Raw genomic sequence first — 23634 nt, forward strand, 5'->3', positions numbered from 1 at the left:
AAGAGCGTTTTCAAATTATTCGATCCGGTATCGGATGTAGGACCGATACCCTATTCCAGGGGTCACCAAATGGCGGACCGCGGTCCGCTTCCGGACCGCCGACCTACCTCATATGGACCGCATTTCGTTGTCCTGCCATCCAGAACGGATCAATATGGTCGTTATTCTTACAATTAGGACCCCTGAAGAAACTAATCAGTGCCTTATGCATTAAAGGCGACATCTTAAGTCAACAAACGCTCTAATAGTCTCCAATAGGCTACTGGACTCATATCTAATTTGGCACAATAAATGATTGTCTTCTGTAATATTTGACATAAGAAACCAATTTAATGATTTTGGGTATAAAATGTGTACACAATGACTACGTATTTTTAATAAAAAAAATTAGTATTTTTTTATTCAATTTTGGCCACCGAAAACGCTGTAAGCGATGTATGTGACGTCATCGAATTCGAACCTTACTGCATGTTACAACAATCACTGACATATTGAACTTTATGCCTTCATACTTAAAAAGTCAGAAATTGTTGTTTTCGAATAGAATGACCTGATGCACAGAATAATGTATAGATTAACAAGACTGTGTTGTTTTTGCCTGATTACGTAAAATTCTTTAAAAATATTTTTTGCGGTTTTTGTCATAATAAAATATGATAATATTTTATTTCGGTTAATTGGACATTACTTAATCATATAAGACAGACTTTAAAAAAAGTTCAAGTAGCCTATTAGGAGTTTCTTCACAAACTAATGAGGGCCTTATGCATAAGGCGGCATCTTCAGTCAACAAACGCTCTAATGGTATCCAATACTGAGCCGAACCGAAGTTAATTCTCACTTAATGGTCTTCCAATCTCACATAACTTTACTTGTACTCTATAAATTCCCCGCCCAGCTCGTTATGTTGTACATCTGTACACTTGCTATTGGCTTCGAAGTCGCACTGTTGCGTGCGCTCGTTGAAGAACAGGCCGTCGGAACAGAAGTAAGCTTCGGGGACGCCGTTGGAGCAACGCCAGTAACGCTGGCAGTCACCTCTGGAAACAACCAAGTTACAATTTTAAATTAAAAAAAAAACCGACAGAGTGGACCAAAGAGGATCGAGTATTACAAAGAGTTACTGTCAAAGTAAAATGTGTAATTACAGTGCATAGACTGCCATCTCTCGACACAAGCTTAAAACTTTTGAACCTGTTTTGACAATTTGGTCCATATTCTTAGCTTGATATGTGTTAAAATGTCAAATATTAATATTAGCGCCATCTAGCCAAGCGTCCCCCAAAGGTGTATCGCCATCTAGGTCACCGTACTTTTTTCTGTATGGTTTTGAGGTACGTTTTTTTGTTAGACTTTATCTGCCTATACGGAGTTACATATGTCTTTTCAGTGGACCGATTTTCATCAAACATATTTAAGAACACTCCAGACTAATTCAGCTTTAAAAAACAAAAAAAAACGAAATCTAAATCGGTTCATCCGTTCGAACCATATAGGATAAGTAAGAAAAAAGTTGTAACTCAATACATCAGTAAATGCGAGTTATTTGTAGTGACATCTAGCGTCAATCACGCGTCAAATAGCGTTAAATTATCAGGGTGGCTAGCCGAATGGCACAATCGCTCACGAAACGAAGCGCTAGTAGATATCTATCTCTATCGCGCTTGCGTATTGGCGCGACAGAGCCAGCGGCGTATCGCTTTCGTTTGGCGTCGGAGAAATGCCATTCGGCTACGGGGCCAGTACTGTTACTTCTCAATAGATGTCGCGGATAACTGATTATTATTACACGACCAAATGGCAGGTTACATATCTAATTGTATTTGGTTGGTTAATCGACAAATGTTGTAAGGTACACTAGGGTAATTCCGAAAGTCGTCTAATTTTGTAAGTCGAACAAAAATCACCATTATTCCCATCATATCAAGATTCCCCTTTCGGAATTACCGGAGCATTTTTGTCATTCAGAATTACCCTAATGCACCGTAACTACCCGAAAATGTACAAATTACATATATGTTTACGTTCTTTTAAATACCTAAAAGTACAGAGTATAGTTATAGATAGTCAAACAAATCTTGTCACTAAAAAAAGGCGCGAAACGAAACCCACGGGAATTATACCTTTGCCTCTAAATTTTCAATCAATGAGGAGGCTCACTGACGTTTTATCCCGCCAGACAGCGCCTGTGCAAATGTCACTGTCATTCATATGTGCAGAGATATGTGTGAGAAAGAAAAAACCGGCCAAGAGCGTGTCGGGCCACGCTCAGTGTAGGGTTCCGTAGTTTTTCATATTTTTCTCAAAAACTACTGAACCTATCAAGTTCAAAACAATTTTCCTAGAAAGTCTTTCTACTTTTGTGATTTTTTTCATATTTTTTAAACATATGGTTCAAAAGTTAGAGGGGGGGGGGACGCACTTTTTTTTCCTTTAGGAGCGATTATTTCCGAAAATATTAATATGATCAAAAACGATCTTAGTAAACCCTTATTTATTTTTAAATACCTATCCAACAATATATCACACGTTGGGGTTGGAATGAAAAAAAATATCAGCTCCCACTTTACATGTACCCTAATAAAACATTTTTTTCCATTTTTTATTTTTGCACTTTGTTGGCGTGATTGATGTACATATTGGTACCAAATTTCAGCTTTCTAGTGCTTACGGTTACTGAGATTATCCGCAGACGGACGGACGGACGGACGGACAGACAGACATGGCGAAACTATAAGGGTTCCTAGTTGACTACGGAACCCTAAAAATATCTTCTCGCTCTCATGCATGAAATTCTTTATCTGTGCAATGGACTATGTATATCTCTATTTAAAAGCTTGTAGTAAAACTCTCTAATTTTCTCATACTAACCTGTACGGTAAGCGTCTGGCAGCCGACTCCGAGTTTTCGCAATCCAAGATGGTGCTGAAGGCGTGCGCTTCCGACGGTTTGACTGCGGCCTCGCTCAGCAGATGCATGAGACCTGGAAAAGGAGATCGTCATTTCAATCCCAACCATGATTTAGATTTAGATGTCTTTATTGGTAAATTTATACTTAATAACATTTACAAGTCAATAAAAGGTACAGTATAATAAAGAGTACTATCGTACAGTATGGCCGCTCCCGCTCCCCACTGAAAGTGCCGCCCACCCCCTCTCGGTTACCTCACCGTTACCGTCTGTCAAAAACGCGAACTGTTGACCTGTCATATTTCACTCGTACAAGCATAGTATGCGTTCACCTACACGAGCGTAGAATGTGTGCTAGGAACGCGCCTCTTTCATATATTTGATCGCCACTATTGCCAGTGTCCGAGATGTTAAAGGTGCTCTTATACGGGCAATTTTTGCCCACCGACACATTGCCGAAATTAAATATAAAATAACTTATGTACCTATATTACAAACAGAAGGAATTGAAAACAGAATACTGATTTTTACTATTATAATATTAGCTAAAAATTGGTGAGCATTAGACTCTTCGTTCGTCGCGACATCTGTTGACAAGTAGCAGGACTGATAATTTACGCTAGTTGACGAGTGATTGACGCGTGATGGCTATACAAATAACTCGCGTTTACTGATGTATGGAGTTACAATTCTTCCCTTTTTTTTCCTCTATGCCCGTACCCACATTTATAATATGTAGGTATGTCCCATCATACAATCTCCTTACCACAGATGTCATATAAACCATAGATCAAGCAAACGTATCTACTTAGCGTGTCAAATGAACTCAGTGAAATCCACTGAGTTGTCCGTCTTTAATCGCAGCTTGCAGCTTTCGGGCGTCAATTTTTGTAAGTTGAAGTCAACAAAAACATTAAAAATGCCTCGTTACATGATATTTAATTGCAACAACATAAAACTTATCAACACTCAAGGGCCTGAGACATATTTAAAATCACAGGCAAGTAACAACTTCAGTACAAAATCTGACACGCTCGGCCGCCATACAAATAAATGAACTCGTTTCTTCTATCTAAATCTAATTCTGTGCTCCTTACCAACATGGGCGTTGTCCTTCGGAGACAACGCAACAGTCCTTTATTCAATGTTCGCTTTTACCATAAACCATAGATTCAATTCATTCAATATAAGAAGATCATACCATCCCATACATTAAAATGCGACCGCCTAAGAACACGCATACACTACACCACACATAGATGGCGCCATAAACAAATGTCTTGCAGCTTTCGATTATACTTGTAGATGGCGTTAAGTGTCACTTTTGACATAGACTTATGGCTCGAAAGTGACACTTAACGCCAACCTACAAATAATTTCAATTTCATTTTTATTTCACAAGTAAGAAGACTCATACAATTTGTTAAGTAGTATACAATAATTAATCTTATCTCTAGTCTCTAGATGTGTTAGTAAATACAAGAAAAAACTAAACTAAACATGGTATATGCTGCAGGAAATGTGCATCTCACAGCAGTGCCTCAAGTATGGACAGTCATATCTGTCCGCAATTGAGCGCAGGATGGTGTTGGGGCTGGCATAATCGATGGCAATAAGGCATTTTTTGTGGCGTCATCTATGTATGGTGTAGTGTATGCGCGTTTTCAGATGGTCGCATTTTAATGTATGGGATGGTATGATCTTATATTTAATGTATGCCTAATTTTACTCCCTCACCAACATGGCCGTTGTCCTTCGGCTTCGGATGCCAGAGCTCTTCGCTGCTGTCTCCGGATCCTTCCACAGATTCTTCGCTGGAAGAATCGTCTTCCCGTTTGCGAAGAACGCACGAAGTAGCCCAGGACCAGTTGCAACCCTGAAAATTAGAATGCATTTGAGTAACTAAGGCTTTAAGTCCGCCATTTGTACCTAGAATTTTATGCCGTGTAATAAAGTTACGAGTAAATAGGTATGTAAATAATAGGTAAGGTACAACGGGGCAAATCTCGACTGGGGGCAATAGAGATGACGACTACATTAAAAAAATGGCATTCTGTTTAGTCCGTCCGTTAGGTCGTCCAAAAATACTGAAGACATATTTTTCGCTTTTTCTAATTAATGAAAAAATACAAAGATATGTATAGAGCATCACAGTTCCGGAGCGAGGGCTTGTGAATGGATGTCACTTTTAAGTAAAAATTGTACCTAGGCGTGACGTCACGCGAAACTTCAACGCACTGTACCGTCGTAATTTTTGGTTTACGAGAAAAAAGAAAAAATACTTGTCTAAAATTCTTTGATAATCTAACTGACTAATTCGTTTTTTTAGTCGTCTCGCCTATTGTAATTAATCCATTTTTTTCATTATTATACACTATGAATTTAAACATTGTAAAACATGGGAAAAATGGACCAGTTACATTTGCCCCCTGTCGAGATTTACCCCGCTGTATCTTACCTAGTTATTTGTATAACAAGGGGGCAATGTTGTTTAACCGCGCGTCCCAATATTGACACCCGAGCACGCGAAAGATTCCAACATTGAACCGCGAGCATAGCGAGTAAAATGTGGAATCTTGAGCGTGGTGAGGGTTTCAAGGCACGAAGGTTAAACAAATTTTGCCACCGAAACACAACATTTTTCACCACACGAAGAAAACAGGGAAATATTTATAAAAAATTCATAAACTTTAACATGTATGATTCAAATCAAAATCATCATTTTAATCTGTTTTCGTGTAATATGTGTCTTTGCTATTGCAACGAGAGCCTTTACCAGTTGGCGTGGTGAAAATATACACCCTGTTTTTATTGAATTCCGTTAACTTTAAGGGAAGGTTCTTTAGATCAATAGTTATTTGTTTTACAAGGGGGTAAAGTTGTTGTTTAACCGCACGTGCCAATATTGATACCCGAGCAAGCGAAAGATTCCAATATTGAACCGCGAGCGTAGCGAGTGGTTCAAAAAGTGGAATCTTGAGCGTTGCGAGGTTAAACAAACTTTGCCACCGATTGAAACACAAAATTTTTCACCACACCAACACGAATAGTGACTATAAAACATCAAAATAAATCTGATCCATCAATTTATTCAATATTTATGATTCAAAATTATCTTTTATAGGTAAATCTATTAGTCAGCTTAAGACATCAAGTTAAAATTTGTATAAAATTACTTTGCACTCTTGTGGATAAAATGCAATTTTGCTATCTGTTATCGAATAGCAAAGTAAGCCTTTAACAGTTGGTGTGGTGAAAATACTATTAATTTCTCTAAGAAACGAGCGTCTTAACTTTTACGGTTATCGAGTTATTAAAAAAAAAAAGATAATTACTGAACACGTGTGTGACAGCTTTTACCAATTCCTAATGTTATTTGTTTTGACATGTACCGTCAATCACTTGACACATGCTTGACACTAACTTCAATGTTATCCTTAAGGATCTCTCACACTAATAAATTCATTTATTATGTAAGAAAATGATGATTTTTTTGCGAATTTAACTAAAAGCGTTATACAGGGTGGTTTCTGATAATGAACCTAACGACGTGTCCAATTTACGGAAAACAAAAAAACACGGTGTATAAGTTTATCTTTGTTACAACTAACCTGTTCTACGAAATCAAAGATGGTTTCCGATGGGCAAACCACTTGGACCTCCTTCCCGTGATCGCATGTGTAGAATTTATTGCAGTCTTCGTGGTGAGGCAATAGCAGGAAAATCTAGAAAAATACATTTTTTATTATTATTATTATCAAGGATATAGAACTAGCTTTTGCCCGCGGCTTCACTCGCGTTAGAAGAGGCAAAAAGTAGCCTATGTCACTCTCCATCCCTTCAACTATCACCACCTAAAAAATCACGTCGATTCGTGGCTCCGTTTTACCGTGAAAGACGGACGGGAAAACAGACACACACACTTTCCCATTTATAATACATATTAGTATGGATTTACAATCTTCATACTAAGAATCGCACCTCCATTTTTTAGCGCCACCTATTAACTCTTTTTTTTTTACACAATTTCACACAATTCATTTTTTTAAATGTGTAATTGACATATTATTATATTAAAATAAAGAAATATGTTATTTGTTCTTATAAGAAATAAAAACACGCAAAATTATTTTAAACTTTTCACCGGTAGCGCCATCTATTGTTAAGTAGCAGTACTAATAAAATCAGTACTTGTCGCTAGATGTAGAATACAAATATAAAAGATAAAGCACTATCCTTACTTATTTGTTTTTTTTTTCAATCTTTATTTGGGGGCTTTTTCGATTCACGCTCTATGGTTTTATTGTATTCTGAGTGCGTTTTCACATTATCGGAGCCAATATCGGATGTAGGACGTAGTTCCAATATCATATATAATAAAGGAGTTGATTTTTGCTTCTTAACATCCTTCCTACATCCGATATCGGATATTATAGACTCAATATTATTATGAACAATAATTACAACAATAAATTGCTCTGATAATTAGGTTAGATTAAGATCATAATATATATGTAATGAACTATTCATAAGAGCTTGTAACTAGGCCTACATGAATAAAGATATTTTGAATTGAATTGAATTGATCGGGTAATAAATGTGAAAAGGCCATAAAGGGACAATCCATACTAATATTATAAATGGGAAAGTGTGTGCGTCTGTTTGTTTGTCCGTCTTTCACGGCAAAACGGAGCGACGAATCAACGTGATTTTTTAGGTAGAGATAGTTGAAGGGATGGAGAGTGACATAGGCTACTTTTTGTCTCTTTCTAACGCGAGCGAAGCCGCGGGCAAAAGCTAGTGATGAATAAACAACAATAAAACTTAATAATAATTTAAAATAATTTAATTTGAACGGTGTACCCCTTACATTTCATTAAAGTGTCGAAAGGGCCTCTACGTGTTGGCTTCGGCCCCGCGCACGCCTCCCAAAGGTCCGGAATACCATTGTTCCGTGATGGGAAAGACATTTAAAATAAAACACTGTAGTTTCTAAATACATTTTATTTTCTGATTGCCTATTGGTAATTCTGACAATATTTATCTTCATTATTTTAATAATTTTTTTGATTTTTTCCCCTATATTACTATTTACTAGCACTAGCATGAATGGACCTCTTTAGGCGAATTTTTTGCATTATTAGGGTTATCACAACATGAGATTCCTTTGTGTGCACAACTGGAATTTTGACAACCCTAACTAGCCAAAAGGTGTAACACAATCCCTAAATTGTCAAACTTCACTTTTGTACCATGATTAGACCACCACACACACATAAAATCTTAGTCCGTCTGATCATTATTTTTCTCTGAATGTGAGTTGTCTACAGATGCCTCTAAATCCGTTGAAAAATTTATCGTTGACGAACAACTTAATCTTTCTAACTTAGTTGCCACCATAATCTCATATTTAGACAAAATATTGCTCATCTCCAATTTAGCTGTAGCTCTCTCTATAGGCGGTAGATTCCGTAGAACTTCTTCAAGATGCCGACAAAACAAGTCTATATCATCTCCTTTTTTCTCTTCGTCTTAAAAAGGGTACTTCTTTCATCATCCCGTTTGTGCACATTAAGGGAATCATTGCCTTCTGGTATAATTTCCTCCATTGCATCAATACCGTTACCGTTACTTGAAATACCGAACATTTGCACATCATTGTATTCTTCTTTAATGGTTATATCAGGCATAAACTTTTGTGCATCTGAATCATTACTTAGTTCCGTATTTTGTTCTCCATGCCAATAATTTTCTTCTTCTAACATTTCTTGGTTGCATTCGTGAGGATCTCCCAAACCCCCTCCCAATGTTCTTGGTGTGGGGGGATAGGTATCAAGAAAGGACAGTAAAATATGTCTTTTATCTTTCGTTTGTTTTGGAACAATACCTGTAGCTCTGATTTTCTTTTTGTATCTGTGGTAGGTGTCTCTTATGCATTTCCATTTCTTTTTGCAATCGGCACCTATAAGCAAGAAACAACGTCTTAATGTAAACTGTATATGTTACTGTAAAAACACGAAGCAGGCTTCATATCATAGAGGAATAAGTAAGGGAATAGTTGTAACTCCATACATTAGTAAATGCGAGTTATTTGTAGTGACATCTAGCGATAATCATGTGTCAAATAGCATAAATTATCACTACTGCTACTAGTCAATAGATGTCACGATGAACAAAGAGTCTAATGCTCACCAATTTTTAGCAAATATTACAACAGTATTAATCAGTATTCTGTTTTCAATTCCTTCTGCTTGTAATTTAAGTTGTAAACTGTTAATATTACATTTTTGGCAGACGCAACACTGTTGGCACCTAGTGTTGAGTAGTGGTACTGATAATTTACACTATTTGACGCGTGATAGTCGCTAGATGTCACTACAAATAACTCTTCCCTTAGTTATTCCTCTATGCTTCATATAAGTGGGGCAAGCTTTTCATACATCTTTTCAAAAACTTCTGCCTGATACATTTTACCGACTGCCGCGGTAAGACCTAGGTTTTACCCAGTCAATGTCCGTAAAAGCCCGAAGTAAACAACTAATATTTCTCCCTTCGGGCTGTTATCACAGAATTATAATTAAACCAGAATGAGTAGTTAGGCCAAAAAGTGTGTCCACATGAGAGGTTAAAGTTGGGGCTGGTGTCCCTCTCGCACTTATTACCACTATCAAAATCATTTGAATGACGTCATCACTGTCATCATTTGGGGATACCAGTCAATATTCAAAGTTACTACCAAATCTACTAATACCCAATTAAAGGTTTTTAATAATTGCGCAATTTTTTGGTTTTATGGCTTCATAATAAAGATAAAGATAAAGATAAAGATAAAGATATATTTATTTGCGAAAATGTAGTGTTAACCATAGGTGGACAGAATTAATAATGTGCGTACATTTTGCTTGAAGAAGCATGCAAAATATTCTTATAAACTAGGTACTAAATCTAATCTTTATATACAAAAGTATGTTGTACAAGCCTAGTCTACACATATTAGACATTATTAATTCAATTATTCATATTAAAATTCTGATTACTGTTAATTCATATTATTATTAAAATCCTATTATTATTATATTATTCATTCATTTACAGATGCCAAATATTCGTCTATTCTATAAAAACATTTTTCTAAACAAAATTTATACAATTTACATTTAAATTCGGGCATGTCAGAGTTCCTTATATCTAGGGGTAGATGATTAAATATTTTAATTGTCATGCATAGTATGTTATTTGAAAAAAAAGCTGTCTTAGAGAGATAGGGATAACATAAATCAGAGCCGTGTCTAGATTGATAAATTGTGGTTGATGCCTTATTTTTGAATGAATTTATGTTCAATTTGACAAAGAGACTAATCTCATAAATATATAATGATGGCAATGTCAACACTTTTAACTCGTGGAAGAGAGGTCGACAGGGTTCTAGTTGATGCACACCACATATAGCTCGTATACATTTCTTTTGTAGCAGAAATACCTTTTGCATATTGCTACAGTTACCCCAAAGTACTATGCCATAACGCAAATTGGACATTACGTGCCCGTTGAAGGCTAATAATGCAGTTTTTTGTGACGATATTTGAGAGATCCTTCGCAGGGCAAATATAAACCTGTTCAACTTGTCAATGAGCATTTCGGTGTGTTCTTTCCAGTTTGTGTGGCAATCTAAAATAATACCCAGGAAACGAATTGATGACACACCCTCTATTGTATGACCGTCGTAATTTATATTGATATTCTTTGGTTTTCCTTGCGGTGCATAAAATTCCATAAATTTTGTCTTAAGGAGGTTAACCTTTAAATTATTATTAATTAACCATACATTTACATCCTCAAAAACTAATGACTTACCAATTCGTTACAAGGTATTAATACCCTTGCCTCGATATAATACGAAAATAATTTAAGTAGTTTATAAACTTAGTTATCATACAGGTAAAAATACTACTACTATAGTAATTTTTTAACACTGGTCACACGTGCGAGAGGGACACCAGCCCCAACTTTGACCCTCTCATGTGGACACACTGTTGCTAGTCTGTCAAGAACGCCTTTATGCGCCGGTGATAAGGTTCAATTTAGTATGGCAAAAAAAGTGTGAGCTCAGTCCCTATTGTAGGTCGATGGCTGTTATTGATAGGCATCGGTAAAACCTAGATATAACGCAAAATAAAACACAAAGGTAAACACAATTAATTTCACTTGTTTTGGTAGATTGAATAAAAGAAAACCTGTCACAGAAGTTTGGAGAAACATAGATATTTGACTACTTACACCCGTCGAACAATCATGTTTTTATTAACTTGCATTTTAGACATAAAAATAAACTTACCATTTCGATTCAACTCCTTTCCGATCTGCTTCCACACTTTGTCTTTGATTAAATTACTTTTATAATGTGCATGTGACGGATTATATAATATATCGTGAGATATAACCATTTTTATTAATTTTTCTTCCTCGGCGTCGGTAAACCAACCCATTTTTATCGGCAATTCGCTAATTTACATTCACTTATTAAGTTATTAACAAAACTCAAACGAGTAGACATTGCAATGCGACGCAATTGAAAAAGTGCTTTGAAATAAGCACGTGCATAAAGTAAATATGATACGCAATTTAGTCGGTTAGCAATCCAAAGGCTTTGACATTCTTTGACAAGTATCATAAGTAGGGATGCCCCATGCATGCCCAACGTCGACACTATGAATCGATTTATCGATGTTTTTTTGTAATCGAATCCGCTGTTATCATAGGTCAGTAGCTGGCTCCCTTCCAATATCTAGCCACATTGTACTAAAAATGAACTCTGCATAATGGGGAGAGAGAAAAAACAAATCATCTTCTCGCTCTCACGTGTGACTAATAGGGTACCGCCATCTGTCATAACCTTTGAGTGTGACTCATTGGACTATCCGTTAGTACAAAAAAGGTAAATATATATCTAGGAGAGAATGTCGGGGTTTTAGCGTTCGACTGCACTTGACAAAGGTCGCTGTGAGGTAATCTTTTCCAATTTTGATACATACCTGACCCAAAGGATCGCAGGCCAGCGAGTTGGGGTCCACACCATGGAAGCGTCGGTACAACGCCGTGGTGGCTCCCAGCGCCATCAAGAAAGTTAAATATCTAGCTGGAATATAAGAAAAAATATTTGGGTAAATAAACAGGTTTCGTAATGCTAGTTTTATTTATTAATGTTTTTTTTTAGGAAAGCCTGAAGAAAGGAAGTAGAAAACGTTGCGGAACTATGATGTTGCCACTTTTTAATTTCTACTTTTTTTATGTATTTGTAACTTCAGGGTCCTTATCTATAGAAAGGGATCAGTTATGATCTCTTTCAGTCAACCTTTGAGCTGCATTAGATACAGAAATACAAATGAATGTGACCCCTTCTGCATAAAATTATACAAAAAGCAAAGGCAAAGATGTTTTCTGTGTCTAAATGAGTAACTTTTTCATCAAAGAAGAACCATTATTGTTATGAGGGTGAGGTTATGGGTTGTGAATGAGGAACATTCTCGAGATGAAAAAAGATCATACAAACATCTTTTTGGTGGACTTTACATTTGATTTCAGTTTCACCTTAGTCACCCTCGGTCTTTAAAAAACCGGCCAAGAGCGTGTCGGGCCACGCTCAGTGTAGGGTTCCGTAGTTTTCCGAATTTTTCTCAAAAACTACTGAACCTATCAAGTTCAAAACAATTTTCCTAGAAAGTCTTTATAAAGTTCTACTTTTGCGATTTTTTTCATATTTTTTAAACATATATTATGGTTCAAAAGTTAGAGGGGGGGGGCGCACTTTTTTTCCTTTAGGAGCGATTACTTCAGAAAATATTAAAACAAAAAGCGATCTTAGTAAACCCTTATTCATTTTTAAATACCTATCCAACAATATATCACACGTTGGGGTTGGAATGAAAAAAAATATCAGCCCCCACTTTACATATAGGGGGGGTACCCTAATAAAACATTTTTTTCCATTTGTTATTTTTGCACTTTGTTGGCGTGATTGATATACATATTGGTACCAAATTTCAGCTTTCTAGTGCTAACGGTTACTGAGATTATCCGCGGACGGACGGACGGACGGACAGACAGACATGGCGAAACTATAAGGCCGTTTTCACATTATCCGATCCGATATCGGATGTCGGAAGGATTTCAATACAAAAAATCCAAGATGGCGCCTGTAATGTATGGGATATCGGTCCGACATCCGATATCGGATCGGATAATGTGAAAACGCACTAAGGGTTCCTAGTTGACTACGGAACCCTAAAAACACATACATTAGGTCCTCATTCAATCAATTATTTAGGGATTAAGCAAGATTATCGTGCATTAGATACAAATTGATAGCAGCATGACGCGTGACGCAAGTTTCCAAGTATCGCATCGGGCTTAATATGTCAGCGATTAACTTCGTGATTTATATTTTAATAAATAAATAAATAAAATATATGACGTTTCACTGCTATGTCTCTTTCATTTACGATATAAAGAAAAATACGTAAGATTATTAATCTGGAAGGCACACGTGCGTCGATGTTTTCTTTTACTATATTTTAATCTATAGAGAATGAAATATGAAGGAAATATATTTTTTTGCTAAGTAACGTAGATTTGTAAGTGAGTAGGTACCAATCGGTGATTCTATGTATTTATTTCCTGTAGAATAATTATGAAGTAGTTACGTGTATTTGTACTTTTTAATAATAAAAAATGGGCTAAAATTATAATTGTAAAATAATACGATTCCTTTCTTGTAGCCTCTCGAAATCGATATTTGCGCTCCCAAAACGTAAATACGTTCTCCGCACTAACGTCAATTGATATCTCTGGCAACTGACAGTTTAAAACTAAACAACCGGTTCGAGCTTGACGCTTGTGTTTGACGTACGTCTTTGTGATAATATACTTGCAATTTGTGTTTTCTACGATTGTATTATTTAAATAATTGTTTATAAAAATGTCGTCATCAGATTCTGAAGATGATAGCTTTTTAAATCCCACTCAACAACTTAAGTCCATGATGAACAATTTTAAAGCGGATACGGACTGCAACTTCAACGATTCCATACCACTCGACGTTATACCGACAACATCGCCGTCAAAACGCAATATACAGAACAAATCTCCGTCAAAGAAGAGAAAAAGATCTACAGATTCGTGCAGTAGTGATGATATAACCATAGAAGACTTCCGTGCTCTATATCCATCTTTGAAAGACACGAGACCCAAACGAACGACCAGAAGTTCAGCAAAGAGGAATGCAAATCCACAGAACTCGCCAAACTTGGCTGATATTCAAAAGTCATTGCCTAAACGTAAAAGTAGAAAAAGTAATGCGAACTCGTCTACCACTATGGATACTGAAATGGCGGGAAATTCGACTCAAACTGTTCAGAATGCTCAAGTGGCTCATATGGAACCACCGACGCCGCCATTACGCGGACGAGGCAGAGGACGCGCTCGTGCTCGAGCTAGGGGAAGAAATAGCACAAACAGTAGGCGTTCCAGGAATTCACACAGTATTTTAGACATACTACAAGCCATGATCCCCACCTACAGTGTCGGAAACACAGATGAATATCCCGACCAGTGTGACAACCAACAGTTATTCAGCAACCAAAAAACGAACGACGTCGTAGAAATAGAAGACTTAAATGAAACTCTAGAGGAAAACGAATTGATGTCTGTAAAAGTTGAATGGAGAAGTAAAACGATAGTAAAATTCGAGTTACGGAAGTATCAAAAATTGACGCCTATATTTGAGCATTTTAGTAAAGCGGAAAATGTAAGTTATGATAAACTGTATTTTTCGTATAGAGGTAAAATTATACAGCCTGAGGATACTCCAGACTCGATAGAATATAGTATTGCTAAATTTATTGAAGGTGGAATTGTTACTCAAAGTGTGGTTGCGGCGTCGAGTAATGACAATGAGATCAGAGACGGTATAAAACTGAAATTCCAGTGTCTTAATGTGAAGAAGCCATTTGAGATGATCGTTGGGCCGGACGACAAGATGGCTACGGCCATGTTGAGATGCGCAGAGCACTTTGAGAAGCCTTTTGATAAGCTTAAATTTGAATTCGACGGTGATATTGTTTCAGGTAAGTCAAAACTAATTTTGATTACTAGTAATAAAAAAAAAAAAAATAGAAAGATTGACTATTAGCACAGAATATATAATAGTACAAGTACAGAAGGCCCACTGCTTTGAAGTTCACGAAATGCCGCCTTTTTAAATACCTACAAAATGATTACAAAGAAACGAGCCGTACGTGCGCAGCGTCGGACGCTAGGGTTGCCTATGTATTAAAAAAATAATATTATATACAAGACTTGGGTACTTTCTACGTATATACAGTTTTTTTTAATCCCAACGTCACAAGCCTGATTGAACGTTTCCGTGGGCTATAAATGACATAATCAATAGTAGATCTGTGTAAGATTGTCCTATTTTATTCATAATGTTTGTTTAACTAAGCGTTATTAGCCATTCCACACGCGGATATCGCGTATGAACCTTTAATAAAACTCGCGACTTATAGTAACAATAGAAAGTGCGAACAAGCGTTCCGTGAGAATGCGAGCCACCCCTGATTAGGCCGCGAACTCGCGGCCGCCCGCATGTACTTATAGCGCGGCGATGGAATCGCGGAGTGAGCCGCCCCTGCTATTAGTTGCGTCTGAAAGTTGAAATGATTATGTTCAATGCATAAAGTTTATATGAATTTATGTACAGTCAAAAATAATATGTTAACAGCTGTGTTCGTGGCCCACAAAGTAGGCTTGCGCCGTTTCGTTCGTTGATCGGAGCGCTCCGATCTCGTTCAATCGCTCCCACGAACTAGTTCGCTCTTTTAGGTCTTTTGCTCATTTAGTTCAGCCAGACCAGCGACCACTGCGGTCGGAAAGATCAGAACGAATGGGACCGAATAGTGTCAAAATGATACGAATAGTCCACAGATAGTAACATTCCGGGCCCAAAGGTTCTAAGTAACCCAAGTTTAATATGAAAACTTGACGTTTTTTTGTTGTTCTGCTAATTAGCTCTCGCTCTCGGTCGGCGCAGTCACACACTCATTCTCGATCCAAACCGCTTGCGCTCGCCGATCCTATACTGAACTAAATGAGCCAAGACCGAATCTCAGAGCCTGGAAAGATTCAGTTCATTTCGGACATTGATGGGATTTTATTCCTAACAGTTCATAGTTCGTGAACGACACAAGCCTACGACAAAGTGGTCTCGCCGGAAGATCAGCGCTGACCCCTGGGTCAGCATTTATGCTGAGGCGGGACCATTTCGTGGTAAACCCGACATACATTATTTAATACCTATTAATTTAAAATTTAGGTAGATAAATATTGTGTTTACCATGAATAAGCTAACCAAGCGAAACCACGAGCCAGATGGTCGGACGACATCAAAAAGATGGCAGGGCTGACCTAGCACAGAACTGCCGCTTATAGAACAGAATGGAAATCCATGAAAGAGGCATATGTTCAGCAGTGGACGCAAATATGCTGAGAAGAAGAAGCTATAGAATCTTGAATTTAATATATCAATTTCAAATCATTCTTGGCTTGGGTAATCATCTCAAAATACACTTTTTAATAAAACCTATTGCTATTTAAATAACAGATGTCAGTTTCACTATCCCAGAAACCATTGTATGATTTGTAGGTAGTGTCATAAAAGTGTACCTCTGTTCAAGTTTTATTGGGCAACTTGGCCATTATCTTTGTAACCAGGCTGGAAATAACGGTCGCGCGATAAATGATAAAAACATCTGGCTGTCCCTATCGCACTTAAAAATAGTGGGATAGGGATGGCCTGATGCTTTATTATTTATCGCGCGGCCATGCTTGCCTGCCAGATGTGTTTCTCTTTTGTCTATATAACTTTGAAATTGTGGCTCTCCATTGTAAAAGGGTCCGTCAAGCGCAATACACATGTTGCTATTTCAAATTCCAACAGTAAATAATTCAATCAGACCCTTAGCACAAGTAAAGCCACAAATGTGAACCCAAGACGGTTCAGGGTTGTTAGCCTTTGTCAGTTGGTTGAATAATGGACACTCCTGTTCGGGCTACGCCGGTAACTTTCGGCTCGCATTGCTACATAGCAAATGTTAGGGTTTGTACAACATGACGTCCCTTTGCGTGCGTACGCACAGATTTGATAAATAAGTGAAATGAAATGAAATGAAATGAAATATTTATTTTCCAAGTAGGCATATTGTAATGCGCTTATGAACGTCAAATAAAACTACGCCGGCTCTAACCCTACGCCTCAGCCTCGAGAAGATTTCAGTCCCCCCTCAGTTGGAGGAGGGTATCCACTATGGGACCGGCAAGAAACTCGGCGGGCCACTTCTTTTCAAAACATTACATCTTATAATTAACATGCATTAAAAAAACAAGATACAATTTAATAAGCAAAAGTATTCATAAAAAAAAAAATATTAACACAAGAAATTATACAAAGTACAAAGCTATTATGATTATTAATAAGAGATGTTAGAGATGTATAGTCTCTAAGTGTCAAAGTACATCTAAAAAAATTATACATGAAGTGTGAATGTGATTCTTGATAACCCTAAACAGTCGAAAGGGATAGTGGACAAAGGGACAGCACGATTCGACCTTGAACTGCTGTCAAACTTCGGATTTGTAGGAAGTGTCTATTCTCTACGTAACTACTATAGACGGTCTAGCTTTGGCATTAAAAAAGGCGCGAAATTCAAACATTCGTTGGGAATTAAACCTTCGCCCCTACATTCTCAATTAATCTATTAATATTCATATTATCAAAGTATTTTTTAGGGTTCCGTAGTCAACTAGGAACCCTTATAGTTTCGCCATGTCTGTCTGTCCGTCCGTCCGTCCGTCCGCGGATAATCTCAGTAACCGTAAGCACTAGAAAGCTGAAATTTGGTACCAATATGTATATCAATCACGCCAACAAAGTGCAAAAATAAAAAATGGGAAAAAATGTTTTATTAGGGTACCTACCCCCCCTACATGCAAAGTGGGGGCTGATATTTTTTTTCATTCCAACCCCAACGTGTGATATATTGTTGGATAGGTATTTAAAAATGAATAAGGGTTTACTAAAATCATTTTTTGATAATATTAATAGTTTCGGAAATAATCGCTCTTAAAGGAAAAAAAAAAATGCGTCCCCCCCCCTCTAACTTTTGAACCATATGTTTAAAAAATATGAAAAAAATCACCAAAGTACAACTTTGTAAAGACTTTCTAGGAAAATTGTTTTGAACTTGATAGGTTCAGTAGTTTTTGAGAAAAATACGAAAAACTACGGAACCTTACACTGAGCGTGGCCCGACACGCTCTTGGCCGGTTTTTTTTAAATATATCAATATTATTAATTATGTGCTTTTATTTTAATTTTTTTTTTCTGCTTCAGGTAAAACCACACCAAGAGAATTGGACCTAGAAGGCGGGGGATGCATCGATGTAAAAATATTAAGTTGAATGAAGTTACAAATACATGTTATTTTATTTAAGTATGTTATATTTTGTTATTTTATTCTTGACATAATTATCATACTGGAAAAAATGTGCTCCGATATATATTATTTGATAGCAACTACACCATAGAGGAATAAGTAAGAGAAGAGTTGCAACTCCATACATCAGTAAATGCAATTGAGCAAAAACAAAAAGCTGATAATTCACCTTATTTGACACTTGGTTGACGGTAGATGTCACTACAAATAACTTGCATTTACTGATGACAACTCTTTCCTTAATTTGTTTTATTATCATGCAGAAACGTCTGCGAGCGATATTACATATTTTTAAATTAAAGGAAAAATGGAAAAATTCACACCTCCGGCAGGACTCGAACCTGCGACCTTTGGCCTTGCCGGGGCCATCGCGCTCCCAACTGCGCCACGGAGGCCTGCTGGATGTGTGCGAATTTATCCATGCCTTTCCTCAGAGATAACATACACTAAAGAATTTTCGACGGTTACCACGGCGGCCGGGTGGTCTAGTGGTAATGACGTTAGCCACGTAAGCTGAAAATCCGGGTACGATTCCCGGCTCGGCCACAGCTGGATTCTGTCGCAAATTTTTCTTTAGTGTATTGTATCTGTTTAACCCCCGACGCAAAAACGACGGGGAGTTATAAGTTTGACGTGTCTGTCTGTGTGTATATGTCCCGAACGGATGAACCGATTTAGATTTAGGTTTTTTTGTTTGAAAGCTGAGTTAGTCTGGAGTGTTCTTAGCCATGTTTCATGAAAATCGGTCCACTATGTCGCGATGTGTGCGTGTGGATTGAGTGAGCACCTTCCGAAAATAAAAAACCGGCCAAGAGCGTGTCGGGCCACGCTCAGTGTAGGGTTCCGTAGTTTTATGTATTTTTCTCAAAAACTACTGAACCTATCAAGTTCAAAACAATTTTCCTAGAAAGTCTTTATAAAGTTCTACTTTTGTGATTTTTTTCATATTTTGTTAAACATATTGTTCAAAAGTTAGAGGGGGGGGACGCACTTTTTTTTCCTTTAGAAGCGATTATTTCCGAAAATATTAATATTATCAAAAAACGATCTTTGTAAACCCTTATTCATTTTTAAATACCTATCCAACAATATATCACACGTTGGGGTTGGAATGAAAAAAAATATCAGCCCCCACTTTACATGTAGGGGGGGTACCCTAATAAAACATTTTTTTCCATTTTTTATTTTTGCACTTTGTCGGCGTAATTGATATACATATTGGTACCAAATTTCAGCTTTCTAGTGCTAACGATTACTGAGATTATCCGCGGACGGACGGACGGACGGACGGACAGACAGACATGGCGAAACTATAAGGGTTCCTAGTTGACTACGGAACCCTTAAAAAAATATGCTGATCATTTAGTAAAAGTTCTAAAACAATTGTAAAACGAATCTCTGAATTTGTAAAAAGATAAATCAATAGATACAGTCATTAACATGTGCTCACTCAGTTCTCACAAACTACCGACGAAAACAGTGAATGTATTCATTTAACATATAATATTTATATACTAACATTTAGTAAAAAAATATGCCAACCTACCTCTATAAATTTTAGATTACCCAGTGACGTATTTAATTTTTTACAAATAGTTTCTTATGCTCACTCAATCCTCACACTTTTGAAAAGCCGAATTTTGATGAAAAACATAAGATTTAGACCGCTATTATATGTGTATAGTTTAGTAAAAGTGAAATGGGAATTTGTAAAATACAAATCGAACCACTAACGTGTCAAGTTTTTTTATAATAATTTTTTGTAAGTGCTCACTCAGTCCACACGTTTTGAGAAAGTTAAAAATGTAAATATCTTACGATTTGTAGCACCACAGACACTCGAAAGTACTTCAACATTTAGTAAAAATTTTGACTAAATATCCACCATCTAATATTTTATATTCGTTGTCTGGTTTTAAAAATATTCAGACATAACTTTTCTCATACAAATGTATCAAGTAGGGTGACCACACTATGTTGGCTCCTGATTTTCCCCGCCTTCCCATTGTCATATTGAGATTGGGGAGTTTAGTTACCATAGTTATTCTTTTCTCGCTCCCACTTACAAATCCGGTTAACTATTATCAAAATTGAACGAAACTCCCCAATCTCAATATGACAATGGGAAGGCGGGGAAAATCAGGAGCCGACATAGTGTGGTCACCCTACTTGATACATTTGTATGAGAAAAGTTATGTCTGAATATCTTTAAAACCAGACAACGAATATAAAATATTAGATGGTGGATATTTAGTAAAAATTTTTACTAAATGTTGAAGTACTATAAGTTTGACGTGTCTGTCTGTGTGTATATGTCCCGAACGGATGAACCGATTTAGATTTAGGTTTTTTTGTTTGAAAGCTGAGTTAGTCTGGAGTGTTCTTAGCCATGTTTCATGAAAATCGGTCCACTATGTCGCGATGTGTGCGTGTGGATTGAGTGAGCACCTTCCGAAAATAAAAAACCGGCCAAGAGCGTGTCGGGCCACGCTCAGTGTAGGGTTCCGTAGTTTTATGTATTTTTCTCAAAAACTACTGAACCTATCAAGTTCAAAACAATTTTCCTAGAAAGTCTTTATAAAGTTCTACTTTTGTGATTTTTTTCATATTTTGTTAAACATATTGTTCAAAAGTTAGAGGGGGGACGCACTTTTTTTTTCCTTTAGAAGCGATTATTTCCGAAAATATTAATATTATCAAAAAACGATCTTTGTAAACCCTTATTCATTTTTAAATACCTATCCAACAATATATCACACGTTGGGGTTGGAATGAAAAAAAATATCAGCCCCCACTTTACATGTAGGGGGGGTACCCTAATAAAACATTTTTTTCCATTTTTTATTTTTGCACTTTGTCGGCGTAATTGATATACATATTGGTACCAAATTTCAGCTTTCTAGTGCTAACGATTACTGAGATTATCCGCGGACGGACGGACGGACGGACGGACAGACAGACATGGCGAAACTATAAGGGTTCCTAGTTGACTACGGAACCCTAAAAAAAATATGCTGATCATTTAGTAAAAGTTCTAAAACAATTGTAAAACGAATCTCTGAATTTGTAAAAAGATAAATCAATAGATACAGTCATTAACATGTGCTCACTCAGTTCTCACAAACTACCGACGAAAACAGTGAATGTATTCATTTAACATATAATATTTATATACTAACATTTAGTAAAAAAATATGCCAACCTACCTCTATAAATTTTAGATTACCCAGTGACGTATTTAATTTTTTACAAATAGTTTCTTATGCTCACTCAATCCTCACACTTTTGAAAAGCCGAATTTTGATGAAAAACATAAGATTTAGACCGCTATTATATGTGTATAGTTTAGTAAAAGTGAAATGGGAATTTGTAAAATACAAATCGAACCACTAACGTGTCAAGTTTTTTTATAATAATTTTTTGTAAGTGCTCACTCAGTCCACACGTTTTGAGAAAGTTAAAAATGTAAATATCTTACGATTTGTAGCACCACAGACACTCGAAAGTACTTCAACATTTAGTAAAAAATTTGACTAAATATCCACCATCTAATATTTTATATTCGTTGTCTGGTTTTAAAAATATTCAGACATAACTTTTCTCATACAAATGTATCAAGTAGGGTGACCACACTATGTTGGCTCCTGATTTTCCCCGCCTTCCCATTGTCATATTGAGATTGGGGAGTTTAGTTACCATAGTTATTCTTTTCTCGCTCCCACTTACAAATCCGGTTAACTATTATCAAAATTGAACGAAACTCCCCAATCTCAATATGACAATGGGAAGGCGGGGAAAATCAGGAGCCGACATAGTGTGGTCACCCTACTTGATACATTTGTATGAGAAAAGTTATGTCTGAATATCTTTAAAACCAGACAACGAATATAAAATATTAGATGGTGGATATTTAGTAAAAATTTTTACTAAATGTTGAAGTACTTTCGAGTGTCTGTGGTGCTACAAATCACAAGATATTTACATTTTTAACTTTCTCAAAACGTGTGGACTGAGTGAGCACTTACAAAAATTTATTATAAAAAAACCTGACACGTTAGTGGTTCGATTTGTATTTTACAAATTCCCATTTCACTTTTACTAAACTATACACATATAATAGCGGTCTAAATATTATGTTTTTCATCAAAATTCGGCTTTTCAAAAGTGTGAGGATTGAGTGAGCATAAGAAACTATTTGTAAAAAATTAAATACGTCACTAGGTAATCTAAAATTTATAGAGGTAGGTGGCATATTTTTTACTAAATGTTAGTATATAAATATTATATGTTAAATGAATACATTCACTGTTTTCATTGGTGGTTTGTGAGAACTGAGTGAGCACATGTTAATGACTGTATCTTTTGATTTATCTTTTTACAAATACCATTCGTTTTACAATTGTTTTAGAACTTTTACTAAATGATCAGCATATTTTTTTTTCGGAAGGTGCTCACTCAATCCACACGCACACTGTCGCGGTCGGGGGTTTTTCAAATTTTTTTTTAGTTTATAAGTAACACCAATGTATATAAGTATGTCTGGTAACACTTACCAATCATTATGTAAATCTATTTTCTATACTGGTAACACTAAACACTTGTAGTACAACACACTGGACAGAAAACAGTGAACTGTTCTCTACTGTCTGACGAAAAAAATCGTATCATTCCCTTTTATAAACTTTCAATCGTTGCGCCTATCGCATAAAAAAATTGCATACGTACTCAAGTGAAAAAACACCTTAAACCTTTAGATATAAAGACAGACATTTAGAAATAATATAGGAACAGAGGATTATTTGATATGAATTGATAAAGATTTAATGAGATTAGTGCAGTAGCTTTTCGGCATTGAGTATCGACAAGTTTAAGGTTTGTAATAAAAGTATGGATTATCGCGTAAAGTCAATTTATAATACCCGACTACAGATATAGGACGGGGGGAAATCGGACATGTGTATTGACACAGTAATAATAAAGATTACTATCGTACAGTATGGCCACTCCCGCTCCCCGTTGAAAGTGCCACCCACCCCCTCTCGGTTACCTCTCAGTTACCGCCTGTCAAAAACGCGAACTGTTGACCTGTCATGTCTCACGCATCACACGCATGGTACGCGTTCACCTACACGAGCTTAGAATGTGTGCTAGAAACGCGCCTCTTTCATATATTTGA

The 23634-nt window shown here is 36.5% G+C and overlaps 3 protein-coding genes across 4 annotated transcripts; 1 reads left to right on the forward strand and 2 right to left on the reverse strand.

The window, feature by feature from the left end:
* Positions 1-775: 775 nt before the first annotated feature.
* Positions 776-23166, reverse strand: LOC125238731 (chitin-binding domain protein cbd-1-like). Of its 2 annotated transcripts, none has more exons than XM_048146152.1 (6): positions 23012-23166; positions 11943-12046; positions 6522-6635; positions 4648-4786; positions 2872-2983; positions 776-1040 (listed from the first exon to the last, which is right to left on the reverse strand). In XM_048146152.1, exons 1-6 carry the CDS (start codon positions 23016-23018, stop codon positions 869-871), a joined length of 648 nt encoding a protein of 215 aa, XP_048002109.1. In that variant the 5' UTR covers positions 23019-23166; the 3' UTR covers positions 776-868. The 2 variants fall into 2 exon arrangements, with proteins under 2 accessions (XP_048002109.1, XP_048002108.1); XM_048146151.1 differs by having other exon boundaries at positions 4630-4786.
* LOC125238732 lies at positions 7900-11905 on the reverse strand. The gene is made up of 2 exons (XM_048146153.1): positions 11246-11905; positions 7900-8872 (listed from the first exon to the last, which is right to left on the reverse strand). Exons 1-2 carry the CDS (start codon positions 11394-11396, stop codon positions 8415-8417), a joined length of 609 nt encoding a protein of 202 aa, XP_048002110.1. The 5' UTR covers positions 11397-11905; the 3' UTR covers positions 7900-8414.
* Positions 13560-18697, forward strand: LOC125238730 (uncharacterized protein CG4449). The gene is made up of 2 exons (XM_048146149.1): positions 13560-15032; positions 18356-18697. Exons 1-2 carry the CDS (start codon positions 13886-13888, stop codon positions 18421-18423), a joined length of 1215 nt encoding a protein of 404 aa, XP_048002106.1. The 5' UTR covers positions 13560-13885; the 3' UTR covers positions 18424-18697.
* Positions 23167-23634: the final 468 nt, after the last annotated feature.

This window comes from Leguminivora glycinivorella, chromosome 24 (assembly GCF_023078275.1).
Source record: "Leguminivora glycinivorella isolate SPB_JAAS2020 chromosome 24, LegGlyc_1.1, whole genome shotgun sequence".
NCBI lineage: Eukaryota > Metazoa > Arthropoda > Insecta > Lepidoptera > Tortricidae > Leguminivora > Leguminivora glycinivorella.

Bases quoted from the DNA above. Each gene is read 5' to 3' on its own strand.
- LOC125238732 (XM_048146153.1), bottom strand. From the start codon at position 11,396: ATGGGTTGGTTTACCGACGCCGAGGAAGAAAAATTAATAAAAATGGTT. The intron at 8,873-11,245 runs GTAAGTTTATTT...TCTTGCTTATAG, and splicing joins AAAGGAGTTGAATCGAAATG to GTGCCGATTGCAAAAAGAAA.
- LOC125238730 (XM_048146149.1), top strand. From the start codon at position 13,886: ATGTCGTCATCAGATTCTGAAGATGATAGCTTTTTAAATCCCACTCAA. The intron at 15,033-18,355 runs GTAAGTCAAAAC...TTTCTGCTTCAG, and splicing joins CGACGGTGATATTGTTTCAG to GTAAAACCACACCAAGAGAA.
- LOC125238731 (XM_048146151.1), bottom strand. The intron at 6,636-11,942 runs GTATGTATCAAA...GTATTTTTCTAG, and splicing joins CCTGCGATCCTTTGGGTCAG to ATTTTCCTGCTATTGCCTCA. The intron at 4,787-6,521 runs GTTAGTTGTAAC...TCTAATTTTCAG, and splicing joins TCTTTGATTTCGTAGAACAG to GGTTGCAACTGGTCCTGGGC.